We start from the raw sequence: 18,460 nt of genomic DNA, 5'->3' as shown, positions 1-18,460 counted from the left end.
TCTATCTCGTTGACCTTGCCCTTTCTCCATGGTTCTTCAGGTATTTCAGAAATGCTGAGAATCTGTGTGCCCTTATTGTAAATGAAAGTTGAAAATGTTGTTCGTGTTTGTGGTACATAAAGTGCAAAGAATGAGTTATTAGGTAGGATTTCTTTTGCTAAGAAGCCAAGCAAGTTTTTAAAACCAAAGATCTCCCCTCTCTACTGATTATTCTATAGTGCGGCACATTTTGGCCCTTTAAAATCACTGCCTTTGTTGTAAAATCATTCTTACTTTTTAGTGAATGATTATACCATCATAATGACTAAGGATTACAGAACTCTCTCCTACATTGGCTTAATGTTTCTGATAATTCTACATGGATTTAAGCTTTTGGTCCACAAAGCTGAAACTCTGTCTTACTCTGTGACTGAGACGCGTTAGAACATTTTAAAGTCTTGGGGAGCGGAGGTGGGACTTGACCCCCTTTGAGTGGAGTAGGGCGTTTTGAGGGGACATGTCAGTTATTACACTCTTATTTCCTTATAAGTATATACAATAGGAGGTATTTTCTTTCTTTATAATTAAATGTAAACTTTTCTTGTTTTAATAGACATTTAATAAATATTACATGGAAACATTAAACAAATTTTAAATGAGAACCACAAATAGTCAAGGATTTTTTAATATGTAAAAATAAGTAGGGGAAAAGAAATAGAGTAAATATACTACTAAAATATAAAAAAATATATATATCTAATGCATTGTAAATATTGGGAAAAGGAGGAATAAGAAATAAAACAATTCTAGTAAACATGATTTGACTAATCTAAATCTAGAATCTTAAAAATAATAAAGTCTGTTTTATATTTATAGAAAAACCATAAAATATATCTTTAAGACTAAAATTTCTCTTCTAAAAATATAGTGATAACTTTCAATAGAGAACGTTTTGAAAAATTAAGTACGTTGTGTAACCTGGACAGTGCATAAGAGGATATGAGTTGTTTTCTCGCCATTGTGAGGGCAGTTAATTTTAAAATTAGAATTCACCCTATTAAAGTATTAATTTTTCATAGATTTTTGGGACTCAGTTAGAAAGCCAGTGTAATATGCAAATAAAGGAACGTTGAATAGAAGGCAGAAATGACTATTTAAGGTTACAGGTCACGGATACACCTCAATGAGAAAAGCAAACAACCAGGTTATGAAAGAGAATCTGGCTGTTTACACATCTTAGAATGCTAAATAAATGAGTGACAAAACTAATGGAGGAAAGCCTGTTAGGCTAAGATATGTCCCGGGTAACTAGTAGAACGATACTGATTTTTCTAACACTTCAGAGTGTCTTCTTGGTGTATCTGTAGTGGTGGTCACCAAATTCTAAAAACATACTTAAAAACAGTTCTAAAAATTAATTTTAATCCACTGATGTTAAAAATGTACTGTGTCTTTGATGTATTAGGGTGGTTTCATGTATTTGTGTATAACATTAAATGTTGTTAGTGTGTTTGTACCTGTGAAAAGGTACGAAGTCTCTAAATTGAGGCTAAGGAGAGAGCAGGGAAAGTGTCTTTTTGATAACTAACTATCGTGTCTGGGGGGCTTTCTAGTCAAAGGGAGAGTAATGACGGTGCGAGAGTCAGGCTGACCAGGGTCAAATGCAGGTCCTGCCACTTACTGATCCGGGGCTCTTCTCTGAGCCTCAGTTTTCCTCCTATCGCTAATACCTATCTCCAAGGGTAAGGGGATCAAATTAACGGGATAGGCATTTTTAAAGCTATTAGCAGTCAGTACATGGTAAAAATTCTGCTAATGGGTGGTGATGATGACTTTTGCAAAGGGATTTTTATTCCTAATTCCCACTTTCTACAGATGTTCTATATATATAAAATATACAAATATGTAAATAAATATATATGTGGAATCCCAATTCCGCTGGGTTCAGAGTACTTCCGCACACTGATTTGCATGAACATTGATTTGTATCATAATTAATGGTGAATTGATTCATCAGTCCTTCCTGGGAACTTTTTGGGGAAACAAAATTACAAATGTCCTTAATATTCTCAAGCCTTTAAAATACTGTAAGCCCACCACCACACCTGCATCTCCCTTTTATTCTACCAAACTATCATGCACATGTCTTTCTCCATTTCAGGTTCCGGTTGAATCTATTTAGAACCAAATACCCCTACATTTATTCTGAATAAAAGTATTTTATTTATCAGCCAGTGAGTTTCCTCAGGGTTTATTGTCTAAACAGTTAAACAGGCTTTTCTGTAGAGAGGAGGACATTCAGCCTCAGCATTGTCAGATCACCAGGGGCCTAGAGGTCATGCATTGGAGTGGAACAAGAGTGCTGATTTAAGTTGCTCAGAGGTGAGATCCGTTTTGACTCACTTTATTTTGGCTCCTTGTGAAGCACAGGAAGTACTTTGTAGTGAACTTCCAAAGTTTAGACTTCACTGTTTACATTCTTTTCAACTAACTTGTGCCTAAGCTCCAAATTCTTGTTTGGAAAGAGGTTGCAAACCATTTGATGGTCTGTGCTAGAGTTTTTTAAAAACAGGTTTAAGGAGCAAATGCTACCCTCTTTCCTTATTTCTATATTTTTACTGCATTCATCAGAGAACAGATTTCCCACCCATGGATTGATTTATCTGTAGTGATGTTAATAAATGACCTTGAGGACCAAATTAGTAATTTATTGGTGTAGATGGCACTCATTTTTATACTCAGTAAAGGTGAGGATATAAAGCCATTGACTTGTAGAAATATTTTTAATTTTTTAAATGTAATGCAGCCTTTTCTTTCTAAAGAATTGGCATTATCCTATTAGGCAGATTAAAAATCAATAACTAGAATGAACATTTTTTAACTTCCTTTTGGTATTTAACTTAAGACTAACTTTCAGATTAATTAAGATTTAACATTAAGATTATCTAAACTTGGTTATGCATACACAAGTGTGGGAGTTTCCACTGGCTTCTGTTGGGAGGAGGGGCTTTTGATGCTGAAGAGCTGGAAAGCAGAAACAGGGCTGTAAAAATATACTTGGAGGCTTATTGTGGGCTGTGTCTGATCTTTAAATGGAAGTCTTTTTCAAAATGGTTTTGGAAAGTTTAGGCAACTGTCTTTTTTCAATTGTAGAGTCTGTTTATATCAGCACTGTTTTTCCTCTCCTCCCCAACCCTCACCTCTTTTTTTTGTCTACACCAGCCACTAATAAAGACTCAATGTAAACTTGGCAAAATGATCCTTAAAACATATACAGAAAGTTAAATGGGTCCTCAAGTGACCTAATAAACACGAAAAGCTAAAAGAAGCTAAAAAGAGTATGTTAAATGCATTTTCTTAACCTGCCTACCTCACAAGTTGGATTTATTCTTCATATGCTTTTCTACATAGATACAAAAATACTTGGTTTTATAATTCTGAGACTTTATATTGCCCAGTGTTAAACATTCAGGCTATCTCAGAGTTCATAAAGTATTTACACACACACACACACACACACACACACACACACACAGAGCCTTATTTTGCCTGGCATGTGCCTAATATGTATTGGATACAAAAGCAGGTCAGTCACCTTATTTTCAATAATTAGAAGATTAGTGTGTAATTATGTGTAATTAGTCCGCTCCTGGAAGTGCCGACACCATGCTTGAAACTCTAGTCTCAGTAACACCAGTCACTCTTTTATCTTTAAAGGACTTGTATAGTCATCCACGAATGAACTATTGGATATATAATTAGTAAGTAGAAACTCAGTTCAATCTTGAGTTTTGTGCTTTGCACAAGCAGTATGAGCACACGGGTGGCCTTTATGAATGAAAGTGATACGTGCAATTTGCCATCACTAGGAAAAGAGATTTAAGTGATTTTTGTAGTTGTAATTGACAATTAACACCCTGCTTTTTCATCAGATGTACTATGTGACCAAAGGTGTATATTTTCTAGACTGGCTTGGTTTAGTAATAGAGACTATGGCTAAGAATAGGGTTGTGATTTCTTTTGTTAGTTTTATTATTTAGTTTTCTTTTTTCCTCAATGCCAATCTAGCCGATTTAAGCCCATGATCTGGACTTCATAGCTGAACTGCCTAACTTAGAAATTATTTACATGTTCACATTGACAGAGCATGGTTTATATCTTACATTTCTTAAGGTTGTCACTTTAATCTCTGAAATTTCTGCTGTGAAGCCATAAGCCTTTGGATAACTACAGGGAAGTACTTGGCTGTGGCAGAATCTCTGTTGATTTCCCAAAAAAGTGAAGCTAGCCACCAAAATTCTGAGTTTTCTCTGGTGTCCAGTGGAGTGACAGACGTCAGACTAGAATGTCATGGGTCGACATTGAGCAGATGTGGACCATCAAAACTTGTTTTGTAGTTTTGCCCCCTTTTACCCAGAGATCTTCTCAGGGTCAAAAACTGAACTAAATGAAAACTATTGCCTTGGAACTACTTCCTTTTGAGTTTTCATTGTGAGGGCCATTTGTTTGAGTGTTTATATTCAGCAGGTAGCAGGAGTAAAAGATGGTCGTGCAGCCGCTACCTTTTTCCCCCTGGAAAGGGAAAGGGGGGGAGGGCAGGAGGGAAATGCTTGTGGATACATTCATTGTCCAACAATGAGACATGAGAGGAGGCATAAGGATACAGTGAAAGGGACTGTTGGCAGCACCCGCCACATTTGGTACTTGTGTGTGAAAGATTCCGAGAGATGGCTTTCCCCCTATCAGAACAGTTGACCCCTGTTTATCTTCCAAGTCCTTGGAGTAAAAATGTTAATGTCAGGATTCCTGAACTAAAGAATACCATCTGCACTCTGGCCTGTTTCTTTCCATATAATATTATCTATTTCAAAGTGTCACTGTAAAATATTGCTTTAATGGGTAACTGACCATGCTTCAAGTGGGGACATCCCCTTCCTGACATTGTCAGAACCCAGGTCTTTCAATCATCCTTTTCAGGACAGTTTGAGAACATAGTGACAGAAGTTCAAATAATCATGCCCTCTCAACCCTTTGGAAAATAAACTCTGTTTGACTCTGATTCTGTTGACATGTTAAAGATTGAGTTTATAGCTTCTTCAAAGCATCTGTCAAGACTTTATAGTCATCCTATACAAAGCAGATTCTTCTAGGGCATGGTTATATACACAGGGGGTGGCTGGCTAATAAAAAGTATGCTTTAGTGGAAAAGAAATAAATTTAGCTGGAGTGGATGGTCAAGTCAAATGGAGACCCAGATACGTCTGAAGTACTTCTCCCTAATTCTCCTACAAAGTGGATCCAGCCTCTGCAGTTACCAACCAGTCCCTCTAAGAGCTACTTAGACTGTGAATCTACAGAAGTGGGCGAGAGAAAGAGGACACGCACCAGCTCCCTGTGGAGGAGATGAAACCAGGTGGAATAAAAGAACTCTCTGAAATGACACTGCACCAGCTCAGGTGGCGGCTGTGGATCCTGCTGCTTCAGCACTCCTGTGGGGGAATCTCAGAGCCGAGAATGAATCTCATCTTTCTCTTTCACAAGTGATAGAAGCACCTTTCCAGAAAGTTCAAAGGAGAAGAAATGCCTATCATGTCATGTGTAGGAAGCAGCTCCATAGCTGATGAATGTTTATCATATGCTGGACATTAACTATTGAGAAGAAGAGTTCTGTTTTTTGTGTTTTTTTTTTACAGTCAACCCTGTGATGTATGGACTGTTATCATTCCCAGTTCATAGCTGGAGATACTGAGGCACAGAAAGGTTAAAAACATGCTCAAGATTAACAAAAGAAGTAGATTTGAATGCAGGCAGTCAGGCTCCAAAGCCCAGTCTTGTAATTGCCACAATTTAAGCCTCTTATTTGGGGAGAGGTCCACCCCAAATGTGTTGTGACCTTGAGTTGGGGTGTTTCCTTTGTAATTGTCACTATAATTAACTACAGCTGATGGTACTTCTGGAGAACCAGTTTTCTTGTTGCCTTCACCGATAAGTGGAATGGGGTCCACCAAAACCATCTCCTAGTTGCTTTCCTAGGCCTTCTGGATTTGGGGGACAGAAATGAGGTTTTCCTCATTTTGTTGTTGAGGCAGATACATCTTTACCTTAACCACTTTGTAGGTTTCACCATAGAAATCTGGCTTAGTAATGAGTGGGTGTGAATTTGAGGGCTAAAGTTTGTTCACATGAATAAAAATGAAGCCAGTGATAAACTATTTTAGGAAGTGGCCTAGTCTCTAGGAAATATTATTAAAATCCTTTTATTCTAAACCAAAGATGGGTCACGAGGGAAGACAATGGGTTTCTCTATTGTGGCCAAACGGATTCATTATAATACTCGGAGACCTGAGCTTGTTACAAAATATTATCAGAGGAGAAATTACATAGGCTTGAAGTCAAAGATAAACCTCTAGAGACATTCTAGGCTAGATGTGGACGTGTATTCCCGTCACTAAAACTTTCAAAGCAGGATAAAATTTCATTGTATTTTATGGAACATCTGGTTTAGGAACAAAATTATACAGTGTTTTCTTTTTTTCTTTTTTAATTCAAGGGGCTAAAGACTAGAAGGGGATACAAGACATATAGAAACCTAATGCTTACTGGAAGGATGTTAAATTAGTCAATGGAGCAGGGAATTGTACCTGGACTCATGGCCCAGCTTCAGCCCATCTGGCCACGTACACCCACAGAGAGCCCTTAGAAAGGGGTCTCTGTCTTGAAGTATAATCCAGATATACTACCAATGTGGAAGGACACATTTTTTTCAAATGATTGCTTAGGCAAGGAGGACAAAGAGCAGTAGATTATCCTAAAGTAAATCCAGGACAAGCCCTTTGAGGTAGTTGGATTAATAAAAAGAACAGGGCGTAATTGGTCTGATAGTTTCTTAATGGGCTATGACCCAGCGGCACAGGCTATTGTATTAACAGTCCTGATGTTTCTGCAAGCAGTGCCCTTATTTAGGAAAAGTATGAAATACAGTTTACATCTGCTGGATTCTTCTCACTTGTTCATTCCCATTTGGAACCCACGTCTATCTAAATTTCAGCACAGTGGAAGCTGAACAACAACCTCCATTATTATCTGAAAATAATGTAGTCTTTGTAAAATAAAGAACTTCACAGAACTGTAATCTACACACACACATACACACACACACACACACAATCACAGGAATCAGAAATAGACTTCTGGATTCTCTCAGTTAACTCTGAGTCTAGGTGGGTTACTTGACTTTTCTGGATCTTAATGTCTTCATCTGTGTTGGAGAGGCAATTGGCATTTTGGATGAGATTATTCTTAAAGTGTATGGGACTGTCCTGCTCATTGTAGGACGTTAACGTCCTGGCCTGCCCACTGAATGCCAGTATGGTCTTCAGTCACGTAACAGTCCAAAATCACCCTCACCCATTTCTGAATGTCCGTAAGGAGTTTGGGAGTGGTGGGAGCGGGCAATGAGGACACTAGCTATGGTTGAAAACTACTGGGTTAGGAGGTCCCAAAAATTCAGTACTAAAGTTCTGTGAATTTCATGCTTTATGTAGCTAACCCTCTACTACTTAGCATCAGAGAACCTGACCCAGGTCTCTACCAGTCCCCAGCTTCTGTCATCTTTACTCACAGATAGTTTTGCTTTTTAAAAACTGTTTGGGCATCACAAGTTTTCATTAGTGATACAATGGCATTTTTATAAATGGTGGGAGATTTCTACTTATTCATTTTTAGAAATAGTATTGAGTTGGGAGAAAATTTTGAAATTTTTGATTTCCCTCCCATTTCTTTTTCTCCAGTCATCTGTAGTTATATTTATAACATGCAGTTCTTCCTTTCACTTCCATCCACACTGTTGTCTCTGAATGAGCCCCATCCACTCCACTGTAAAAGATTACCCAGATTCGAGTTTCTATTTTGCATGCCATTGAGTCATTTTAAGACTCCAGCTGAATGTAACAATTGTTTTCAGACTCCTGGGGAAACTTTTGCATATACCTAGCCTAGCGTCTGTTTCTGATTGAATGTTTTATGCTGCCAGTAGAAGAGAAAGCTGACAGTACTCAAAAAAGTAAATACAGTTTCGTCCCCTGAGACCTCGGACTATCTCTAAAGTGTGTATTTACCTCTATAGTTTTTGAGGGGAATGACATGCCTATCAATAATTTTTAGAAAACAGTTTATAGTTCTAACATGTGTTTTTAACTTTTAAAAGGCAAAAGTTAATTCTTTCAACTTCGTTCCCTTTTTTATGTTGAAAGATTTGTGGTTCCAAGGTTACTTCCTTTCCTTGTGACCAAAATGCTCTTTGAAAATAGAAGGTTTTTATTCTTAGCCTTCTTTACAAAACGTTTTAAAGTATAACAGCATTGAGAAATACAAATCAAAACCATAATGAGATACCACTCTGTATCTACTAGGATGGCTAAAATAAGAAAGACAGGCAATAACAAGTGTTGGCAAGGATGTGAAAAAATTGGGATCCTCAACTTTGATGAGGTTGAAACAGTGTGGCCACTTTGGAAAACAGGTCTGCAGATCTTCAAAAAGTTAACATAGTTACTGGATGATCCAGCAATTCCACTCCCAGAGAATTGAAAACACATGTCCACATCAACACTTGTATACAGTGTTCATAGCATCCAAAACCGTGGAAACAACCCAATATATAGCAACTGATGAAAGGATAAACAAAGTGTAGTACATTTGTACAATGGAATATTACTCAGCAATCAAAATACATGCTTGCTACATGGTACAACATAGATGAACTTTGAAAACATTATCCTGGGAAAAAGAAACAGTCATAAAAGACCAGTATTGTATGATTCCATTTATATGAAATATCTAGAATAAATGGGCAAATTCACAGAGACTGACAGTAGATTAGTTGTCTGTCGGAAGTGAGTGAAAAGGAAAGAGGGAGGAATTGAGGAATGACTGCTAATGAGTATAGTTTCTTTTGGGGGTGATGAAAATGTTCTAAAGCTATATAGTGGTGATGGTTGCACAACTCTGTAACTATACTAAACATCATTGAATTTTACATCAAAGGGTGAATTTTATGTGAATTATATTTCATAAACAGGTTATTAAAAATATCTATAATATCTATAATGAATTCAGTACCTATGATATTCCAGCAACTTTTAAAATAAGAACATCACATTTTCAGTTAAATTAACATTAAATAAATAGAAAGTTAAGTCATAAGTAAAATAGACTTCAGTGTTTGGTCACTTAGCAAGTAAGGACTCAAATGCAATTTGTGATTGAATGAAAAAACTTTTGAATGTAGTGTAGTATAATTAAGCCACCTCCAACCTCTGAATCTTTCGCCCAGATCTTCCCCCACATGCTATGACTGGAAATCTTTTGAGTACAACTTGTATAAGAATAGGTAATAAGAATCATTGATTCATTCATTCATTCACTTGCTTGCTTATCCTATTTATTATTTATTAGCTTATTCTAGTCTGCAGGAGAGAGAACTGATTGATTAGCTTGTTCTAGTCAACTAGCAGAGGGAATGCTTAGTTGGAACACTTGGTTTCTTATGGAAAAAGCCAACAGGTTACTTGGAAATTGAATAGTTGTTTATGAAAGCTCAACCAAGCCTTGATCTCAGTTAATTAGAATATAAATGCTTTACAAAACCCCCACACCATCAGCTGAATGTGCCATTCTCCTTAGTTATTCCTGAGAATTGAATTAGTTCTTCCTTCCCCATGGATACTGTTTTATGCATCACTGCTTATAGCAACCAGCAGTATTGGTTCAACATTTCTGCTTAATGGTTTGATAATTTTGATAATTTAGAAGAAAATCATTTTACCACCCCACCCCCAATTCCACTACACTATCTTATTTCTTCTGCCTTGTAGGATAATAAACACTACCTTCATAAAGAGAAATAAAAACATAAGTTCTAACTCCGGCTAGGACAGTGATAAGAAAGGCCGGCACTGGGTACCAGGCAGAGCAGCTACCACGTGGTGGAGCTCTGAGTATTGGAGGTTCTAACAGCAGCTTATGAAGCAGCCCTGGAGATTTATTGGGGTCTGTGCTTAGATAAGCCTTGAAGAGGCATGTCAGAACTCCTCTCCCCCAGAGGATCTGGGGTTTAGTACCAAAAACCAAGATAAGGAGGATGGTGTGAAGTGGGAGAGAAGACAGGATCCAGGTACTGAGGTTAGATTACAAGGTCAGAGACAGGTCAGTATTAAATTTGACCTTGACTTGAGCTCCCTTCGTCAGGTTCCTATTATTTCCTGGACACAACATGGGGATTTCACTGACCTCATCTGTAAAGCTTAGGAGATTCTCAAGGTTAGGGAAGAACTAAGCAGATTATTACAAAAGAAAATGTATTTACATACACTGGGATTTTATTGTACTGTATTATAGTTTTGATAAGAAATTTTTCATTCTCATTCTGTATTAGAAAGAATGAATTAAACAACTATAACTTAAAGTGCAATTATTTCTCCCCTTCGATGCAGACACCTGCTTAGGCAGGGTTTTCTGGGTGCCCCATATTCCTTAAAGTAGAAGTGGATTTTCATTTTGAGTTGGGCACAGAGAAAGGGGCAGTAAGAAGAAGCTTTTAAGACTCAACCAGGAAACTCAGCATATTAAGTTGAATCTTATGAAATTGCTGCTGCTTTACTATCTTTATGCTACCTCCAACCTGCTGCCCCCCCCAAACTCCCCCTCAAAAAAGTAGTTCCATCTGGTTTGATAGGTATGCCTCAGACCCACGGGATTACTGTATCAGGATGGGGTATGTGTGAAATGCCAGGAGATTTCACACTAGGAAACGCTCTTCGTTCTAAAAGAAGTGGGATACCTGTGGCTGTCTCCCAGAGGATAGCAGAGGCCACTGACGGTGGGATGAGTGGTAGGGGCAGTCTGCTACTTTCCAGTAGACTTTCATATAGTTCACCTGAATGAAATAGTATTCCTAAACATTTGAATTTGCCCACATTATGACTTTGCAAAGGTTTTTGGTTCAGGACTCACCAGGAGAAGCGAGGCATAAAACACAACTCAGCCTTGAGAATGCTCCGCTCCCCCACGTTCAGGCCACAAATTTAACTGCCCATTTATAGCGTATTTATCAGAGCAATTTTAGCTCCAGTTATCTTTACCCCCCACTCCCACCCCATTTTTTTAAACATTTAAATATATTTCAATTAGCAATTGAAAATTAAACAAAAAATTAACTATAATAAGTGTCATTTTCAAATCTTTGGTTATTTAGGATCTTCTTTCTAAAGGTTCAGTCTCTCAGCAAGTGGTGAGTGCTGGTAAATTCTGGGTCCTCAGCTTTTTAGTCAACATACATAAAGTTATTCATAAATGGGTAAACAGAAAGATAAGATAGGTTGATGAATTAACTTTGACTTTTTAAATGGTAAAATAATTTTACCTGCAATAAATGCATAAATTCAGAGAACATAAAGTGAAGAGAAGGATGAGGAGAACAAACCCAAATTATTCTTGAACACACACATTGGCTACATGCTTTCAGACTGAAGACAAAAATCACTAAATAAATCTTGAACTGCAGTTAATAAGGTGGTTTTTTATGCTGCTATTGTTTAGCAATTATGAAACTACTTAGTATGAATTCCTGTATTGAGCAAATAAGTAAATGTATAGTCAATAATGAGAGCTAAGATTCAGAGCAGTTAAAAATACAGAAAAGGAAGGCTAGAATTAACCCAATCATGTTGAACTGTAGTTGGAGCTATCAGTACAAGCATGTGTTTTTAATATATCTAAATAGATGTGACTGTGAAAGCATGTGTGTATACATACAAATTTGGAGAAATTTGAGCACCAAAAAATAAGTAATAAATTTTAAATCTTACAATAAAATAAGCTATGAATCAGTACTGATGTGTGAGTAAATGAATGAACAAATTAATAAATAAATAATAACCAAAGCAGAATGATAAGCTTTTTCCTAGAGTAGAAAACTAATAAATACAGATGGGAGGATGGGATTAGCAAATCGTTTGGCAACCATAATCGTAATGATTGCTTCAGGTAAGAATCATCAATGGATGTTAAAATTAGTTAGTGGGTAAAAGTTTAAAGAGAAACAAAATATTTATATAGTCTCAAAGTATTTCCCAATGAGATATTTATTAATTAAAGAGGGAATAATATAGTAACCTTACCATGAGAAATTGGCAAGTGATCAGTTATTATCACCAGTAATGGGACAAAAATGACATCATGTGCCTCCTGATATGCACTGAGAATGACATAAGTCTCTTCTGTGATATTCCTGCCAAAAATGCATAACCTGAATCTAATCAAGAAATAAATCAGATAAACCCAAATTGAGGGTCATTCGACAAAATAGCCTCTACTCTTCAAAAATGTCAAGGTCATAAAAGACAAAGACTGAGTGAAATATTTCAGGATACTAAAGAAATGGCAACTGAATGCTATATATGGTTCTGGATTAGATCTTGGATCAGGAAAACAAAGAGGTGTCCTTGTTTTTAGGAAATCAAACTGTAAAGTGTAAAGGGGCACCATACTTTCAACTTAAACTGTTCAAGGGGAAAGGAATTTTGCATGAGAAACTGCACAAAGCGTATACAGGAATTCTTTGTACTGTGTCTGCAACTTTTCTGTAAGTCTGAAATTATTTGAAAATAAAGTATTTTTTAAAAACTTAATAGAAAACACCAGCTTAGCTGGTTGAGTACTCTGTGCCAGGAAGTCTACGTGTCTCCTGCTCTTGGTTCTGCTCTGACTCTGCTACCACTCCATAGGAAATCCCTTATTCCAGCTCTTTCCCTCTTTTTTTTAAAATTTCTATTGGATTTTTTAAATTATAACTTTATCAAATATACATATCTGTAGTAAGTTCAAACCACACAAAATTGTACAGAACAGATGTGGTCGTCGTCCTGTCGACCTCTCTGCCAGACCCATCACCATCACTACCAAAGTTTCCTCTATTAGCTGGTTGGTTGTTACATTATAAATATTCCTCAACTTACACAGATAGACGAATGTGTTCACACTCATGCACATGCACAGAATTCCTCCTCCTCCCCTGCTTCCCGCAAGACTATTAAACATTGATTATCTTTTTTTCCCTAACATACTGCCGTGAGTATCATTTTCAGTAAATACATACAGCCTTGCTTCATTCTTTACCTTTTTTCTCTCTAATGAATGCTTCCGTTGTCCCTAAAACTAGTTATCAAGGACTGATAAGCTGACTTACTTTAATGATGGAACCATTCATAAGGACACTGGGATATTCGGCAGTTGACAGAATTGAAGGAGGGACCAAATAAACAAGACTCCAGGCATCAGGGCAGCTCTGAAGGACCTCAGTGACAGGAGTGTGGAGATGTTTTCTCTAGTGGGAGACTATTAAGGTGACTCAGCTCCAACAGCCTCCATTTTCTTGATCTATACTCAAGGTTGAAAGCTCCAGAAGAACCATGTTTGGTCACTTTGGGCAGCATCTGTCCCTTAAATAGTCAGCTGTTGTCAAGGGAATAAGGCACAGAACCCAGACATTGGCCTCTGGGTGCCCTTCTCAGAGAAGAAGGACCAGCAGAGCAGCCATCCCAACCAACTTCTTGCTCCAGGGAGGCTCAAATTGCTTCAGGTCCGGTCAGTTCCAGTCTCTCCATAAGGCCAGAAAATTCTCTCTTTAATCTTTCTACTTACAAATAATTCTGAAGCTTTATTTACATGTAAGAGAAACAAAAATAAAAAGAGGATTTTTAAAAATTCCCTCAACAGAGTCCTGAATGCAATAACTGACTTTCTTTGAGTTTAGAGCATTGTAGTACCGTGTTTCCCTGAAAATAAGACCTAGCTGGATGATCAGCTCTAATGCGTCTTTTGGAGCAAAACTGAATATAAGACCCGGTATTATATTATATCGTATCATATTATATCAGATTATATTATATTATGTTATATTATATAAGACCTGGTCTTTTATTATAGTAAAATGAGACCGGGTCTTATATTCATTTTTGCTCCAAAAGATGCATTAGAGCTGATGATCCGGCTAGGTCTTATTTTCGGGGAAACACTGTATATAAATGCAGAGTTTGAATTTTCCTTTGGAGTCTCTAATTGTTCTCTGTAGCTTTTGAGATTGAATTATTAGTCCTTCTAGTGATCACATACGCGTATATGAGACATTGCAAAGGTTGTTGAATAAAATTGTTCTTGTGGGTGAATCACCTGCAGTGAGTGGAAAGGGGTTGGGGGTGGGATTGGTGGAGAAAGAAAGATTTACCTGTGTGAGAACACAGAAGGTTCAGAAAGAATCTTAGGAGGTATTTTAGGAACTATGGCCCAAGAAAGAAAACTGTGTTAGCATGGTATCTTGTGTTATGTGTTAGCATAGTCAGCTCAGGCTGCAGTAACAAAATACCATACATAGACTGTGTGGCTTAAACAACACACATTAATTCTCTCATTTCTGGAAGCTAGAAAGTCTAAGAGCAAGTTACCAACAGATGCAGTGTCTGGAGAGGGCCCTCTTCCTGGCTTACACCCAGCCAGCCACCTTCTCTCTGTGTGCTCACATGGCCTTTCCTTGGTGTCTGCTCTTGGCAAGAGAGATCTCTGGTGTCTCTTTTTCCAAGGGCACTAATTCCGTCATAGGGGCCCCACCCTCATGACCTCATTTAAACCTAATTACTCTCAAAGGCCCCACCTCCAAATACCATCCCATTGGGGTTCAACATAGGAATTTTAGGAGGGCACAACATTCAGTCTATAACAGATAAGCATATGGATTTGAAACTGCCCTGGTATATATTCTTACGTATATTAGACCACTTAGTATATATTATTTACCAACAGTGTCTTTATACCTCCCAGAGTTGGCCCTGCGTTGAGAGTTCAGCCTTTGTAGATCTTAGTGAACCTGTGTTGCTTTGGTCACAATATTTCAGAGCATCTTGAAGAGACTGTTGACTGTCCCTCTAGGCAGTCAGATTCGGTTGTTTCTAAGTAACTGTTTATTCTCAAATTGATATCATACTGATATCCAGAAACTGTGCTTTCTGGTCACCGTGTAAATAAGACAACATTTACAACAGGAAATGTTTCTGTTCATTATAAGAAGGGTTTTGGTGAATTATAGGCAAGAGAGGAAAAAGTTGATTTTGAACGGCACAGATTTCCCCTTTGACTTGGCAGTAATTTTATCCTGACAGCATTTAATGTGAAGTCACTGTGGCCAGAGAATAATCTTTTTAGGCTTTAATTAAAAGCACAAGGTTTTTTGTTTGTTTGTTTTTTCACGTCTCCTCCGTATCTGTCTCCCTCTTTTTCATCTTTCCTCTTTTTCTTTTCTTCCTCTTCACTTCCATGTTCTCCCTACTCCACCCCCTCTGCCTCCTCTTCATCATCCTTGAGCATTTAAAATGTTTTGGGCTTGGCTAATCCCTGTGGATAGAAACTGAGCTGAGCAGGATATTGATTACCAAATATGGTATTGCTGCTAAAGATGTTAGAGGAATGTGACTTGTATTCTAAGCCTCCAGTCTCTGAATATGCTGCCAAACAAATTAGGTCATTTTAACTTCTGAGATTTTTTTTTTTTTTAATAAGGAGCTGGAACTTTGATTTGGAACATGATGGTGGTGTTATTTTAGCTCAAATGGGGAGGAAGGGTATGAAGAGGGGGGTGGGAAGTGGCAGTGACTCCGGTCAGCATGTTTTAGGACCCGAGCCACCAGCCCAGGTTGTGTAAGAGGCAAGCGTGCTGTGGGGCCTCAGCTGGCTCTGGAGCAGCAGTGACAAAGCTGAGGCCTAGAATTCAGAGGTGCAGCCGTACCCCCTGAGGCTAGGAGCTCCAGAGGACCACCGACAGGTCCCAGCATGGTCTCGCGTTACCATGGCCGTGGCCACGGTGCTCAGGTAGATGTGGGCTCAGGTTTAGGAGCGCTGGTGGAGTTTAGTGCCAGCGAGGACACCCTGAAGTTGATGGCAGGCTGTTACTGTGTGTGGCTGAAGGTGTGTGATGTGAATACACGAGTGCTACCATCTAGCACAGCTATCTTTCCGTGACAGCCAGGCCCTGCGCCTGCCTCCCAGCAAAGACCACAGCTCTTCAGGGCCATATTTGGGAATAGTTTATTCTGTTATGATATTAGCGTTGATAGAGTAAAATGCTCTTAAGTGGAAGCGGATGGAGGGCAAATCCTTCAGAATGCTGCTTTATTCTTTTTCTTTAGGTATGTTTTTGGCAAGATAATACTAAGGTTTTCCAAATTAAAACAAAACTAAAACTGAGACCAGTTAAATAATTTATTTTTATATTTCATGTAACTGGCACCCCCTTTTTCCTTTTTGTTGTTGGTTATGGCTGCACAAGTAGATTTCTTTTCTTCCTGCCCACCCCTACCTGTTTGCCACCTTCAATTGGTTTCTTCTCAGAGAATGAGTAAATCAGGCTCAGATAGAAATTCCACCCACTCCAGGACGTCTGAGGGTCAGGGATGTGCGGCTTTTTGTGGTATCTGTATGAGAGCCTCTTTCCGACCCCTTCCCCCACCTCATTTCTCTTATTGTTGTCACCATCCGGTCAGAGGCTCTTCCTCCCATCTTTGGAGCTCAGCCTGTGAAGTTCAGAGTTGTTCATCCTGGTCTGCAGAGTCAGAGATTCTTGCTAATTTATTGTGGAAATTGCTCTTTCTTTCCTTCAAGCTAATTAAGAAGAAGAAGGGGGGTTTTGGGGCCCACAGGCCCACCTGTATTTTTAGCTACTCATTTTCAGGACTCCTCCTTTTCCAGAACATATGCAGACAAACATGTGACCTAATCTGATTTGGATGCACATTTATGCACTATACTGGGATGTCTTTTTGATACTATTGTTTGGGTTCAGAATCCATGTTATTAGACATAGATATCATGAGATGATTTGTCATGCTTAGCAATGGAGATGTTCTTGAATAGTGGGAGGGTTTCAAAATAGACTTATCTTGCCCTAAATCTTGTATTTTATAGCGTTTGTAATTTATTTTATTGAATATGTTTTGTTTTAGGTAAACTGTACTACTAGAGTCAAGGGTAATTGAAATTACTAGGCTCTCTTTGGCCCATATAACCTGTTTCTCTATCTATGTAGCTAATAAGCCAGCTATAATCAAAATCAGGACTTAACCACATCAAGACATTCAGATTTTATATAAATTTATAAGCTTACTAGAAATAAATTGTATTAGTTCTATTGACATCTTATAACTGTTTAGTTTCTGTCTTCTTAATAACTCAGAGTACGTGTATCACCGTTATGAAAGCTCTCCTTAGAAAGGGATGGAATGTTTTCCTCTCATAGGTGACAAAGCTAAAGTATTGAGGAATTCCATTATTTTTAAGTCAGTGTCAGAACACTGGGCAAGACTAGGCCCTTTGGGATTTCAGGTATTAGACTTTCTAGTATTGTATAGGACTTTACAATAATTCTTCTATTCTTATTGATAGCCATTAACTGAGGTTTTTAACTGTGCAAGGAATTTGCTGGTACAGATTTAAAATTTGAACTTGAATGTTTTTGTCCAAGAAGAAAAACCATGAAGAAAACTTAAAAACCCATGTAACTGAAAATTAAGTAAACTAAATCTCCCTGACTTTCTGGACATGTTGTGTTATGGTTTTCGTGTATTCTGTGTAAACAGTGAGAACGAGAGCTCTTGCTGACCCCCCCCCCTTTTTTTTTTTGATAGGCCAGGGTTTACTGGTGTGTTTATTTTGTCACCATTCCGGTTTGACTCTAAGGAAATGAAAACATCTTCCATTTGTTCTCTATTTCCAAAGGGCATCCGCTTTGATCCTGAAATTCCGCAAACACTACGACTAGAGTTTGCAAAGGCAAACACGAAGATGGCCAAGAACAAACTAGTAGGGACTCCAAACCCCAGTACTCCTCTGCCCAACACTGTACCTCAGTTCATTGCCAGAGAGCCATGTAAGTTGATCTACTTTTCATTTGTAAGAAAAAAAATGAATAACTAAGAATTGTTCGTGCACTGCATGTGAGATTATACCATGGGACATAGAGCTGGCCGAGTGTCATTTTCCATTTCTATGAAGAAGCTGCCCATTCTTGCTGTCTGAATTCCAAATACGGCAATCTTGTTTGGGATTGGCAGTCCTGAAAGATGGTTCGGCTTGATCAGAACTATAAGCACAAAATTTTGTTTGATGTGCTGTAGATTCTTTTAATGTGATCTTGACCTTATCGTGAGTATGCCCTGTTTGCTTTGGAGCATAAACTCTTTTTATTTCCTCATCCTTGGACATGAGAGCTGGTTCTCAGTATTCCCTTTATTTGTTGAAGAACATCAGTTCTGTGGCTTTCGGAAAATAGGATATTAAAAGTGGAAGAAGCAGATATTAAGAAGTTCTATTTTTGAGAACAGTTTAGCCATAAATATAGGGGGGAGGAAAAGTAAACACACACACGAAATGTATATAT

The 18,460-nt window shown here is 38.0% G+C and overlaps 1 protein-coding gene across 8 annotated transcripts in view; it reads left to right on the top strand.

The window, feature by feature from the left end:
• Positions 1–18,460, top strand: part of RBPMS (RNA binding protein, mRNA processing factor) — a 158,054-nt gene that overhangs the window by 79,199 nt on the left and 60,395 nt on the right. For all 8 annotated transcript variants that reach the window (XR_004422813.1, XR_004422812.1, XR_004422811.1 and 5 more), the window contains exon 5: positions 17,800–17,950. Coding sequence is in view for 5 of the 8 variants with exons in the window: in XM_033103890.1 (XP_032959781.1) it covers positions 17,800–17,950 (151 nt within the window). In the remaining 3 variants the exon portion in view is untranslated. The remainder of the gene's footprint in view (positions 1–17,799; positions 17,951–18,460) is intronic.

This window comes from Rhinolophus ferrumequinum, chromosome 4, assembly GCF_004115265.2.
Source record: "Rhinolophus ferrumequinum isolate MPI-CBG mRhiFer1 chromosome 4, mRhiFer1_v1.p, whole genome shotgun sequence".
In the NCBI taxonomy this organism is placed as follows: Eukaryota; Metazoa; Chordata; class Mammalia; order Chiroptera; family Rhinolophidae; genus Rhinolophus; species Rhinolophus ferrumequinum.
The sequence above is the reverse complement of the archived record's forward strand: the minus strand, read 5'-3'. Positions and strand labels throughout refer to the sequence as shown.